The sequence below is a fragment of the Penaeus monodon genome, chromosome 19 (genome assembly GCF_015228065.2).
Source record: "Penaeus monodon isolate SGIC_2016 chromosome 19, NSTDA_Pmon_1, whole genome shotgun sequence".
In the NCBI taxonomy this organism is placed as follows: Eukaryota; Metazoa; Arthropoda; class Malacostraca; order Decapoda; family Penaeidae; genus Penaeus; species Penaeus monodon.
In genome coordinates this window covers 26654778-26655902 of record NC_051404.1, presented here as the reverse complement: position 1 = coordinate 26655902, position 1125 = coordinate 26654778, and the positions used below count along the sequence as shown (strand labels likewise).

At 60.0% G+C, this 1125-nt stretch overlaps 1 protein-coding gene across 1 annotated transcript in view; it reads right to left on the bottom strand.

The window, feature by feature from the left end:
* The window catches only part of LOC119585142 (von Willebrand factor A domain-containing protein 7-like), a 19876-nt gene that overhangs the window by 8643 nt on the left and 10108 nt on the right, over window positions 1–1125 (bottom strand). Inside the window, exon 16 of the mRNA XM_037933771.1 lies at window positions 76–238. Within this exon, the coding sequence (XP_037789699.1) occupies window positions 76–238 (163 nt within the window). The remainder of the gene's footprint in view (window positions 1–75; window positions 239–1125) is intronic.

Genomic DNA, 1125 nt, shown 5'->3' with positions numbered 1-1125 from the left:
CGTCCTCACATTAATAATAAGTAGAAAAATACAAATACATCCTTATACCTTAAAGAAAAAACAACGGAATCTGACCTTCGGCACAACGTGGAAGTGGGTAATAGCAGTGTTGACAGAATACGTCTGCTTGAGGCTCCGTGCCGTGACCATGACCGTGCTGACAGTGCCAGGGGCAGTGCCAGTCTTCACCTTGAAGTGCGCCGTCACCGTCCCGCTGCCACCTTCCGTCAGATGGATCCTAGCGTTGGGGTGGAGGGAGTCCGTGGGTGAATTAGGTTGAAGAGGAGGGGAATTTGGATGAATCAGGTGGAGATGGAGGGGGGTTGGGTGAATCAGGTGGAGGTGGAGGGGGGGGGTGAATAGGTGGAGGTGGAGGGGGGGGGTTGGTTGGTTGAATCAGGTGGAGGTGGAGGGGGGTTGGGTGAATCAGGTGGAGGTGGAGGGGGGTTGGGTGAATCAGGTGGAGGTGGAGGGGGGGTTGGTGAATCAGGTGGAGGTGGAGGGGGGGTTGGGTGAATCAGGTGGAGGTGGAGGGGGGGTTGGGTGAATCAGGTGGAGGTGGAGGGGGGGTTGGGTGAATCAGGTGGAGGTGGAGGGGGGGTTGGGTGAATCAGGTGGAGGTGGAGGGGGGGGTTGGGTGAATCAGGTGGAGGTGGAGGGGGGTTGGTTGAATCAGGTGGAGGTGGAGGGGGTTGGTTGAATCAGGTGGAGGTGGAGGGGGGGGGGTTGGTTGAATCAGGTGGAGGTGGAGGGGGGGTTGGTTGAATCAGGTGGAGGTGGAGGGGGGTTGGTTGAATCAGGTGGAGGTGGAGGGGGGGTTGGGTGAATCAGGTGGAGGTGGAGGGGGGGTTGGGTGAATCAGGTGGAGGTGGAGGGGGGGTTGGGTGAATCAGGTGGAGGTGGAGGGGGGGTTGGGTGAATCAGGTGGAGGTGGACGGTGGGGGGGGGGTGAATCAGGTGGAGGTGGAGGGGGGGTTGGGTGAATCAGGTGGAGGTGGAGGGGGTTGGGCGAATGAGGTGGAGGTGGAGGGGGAGTTGGGTGAATCAGGTGGAGGTGGAGGGGGTTGGGCGAATGAGGTGGAGGTGGAGGGGGGACTGGGTGAATCAGGTAGAGGTCAAGGGGAC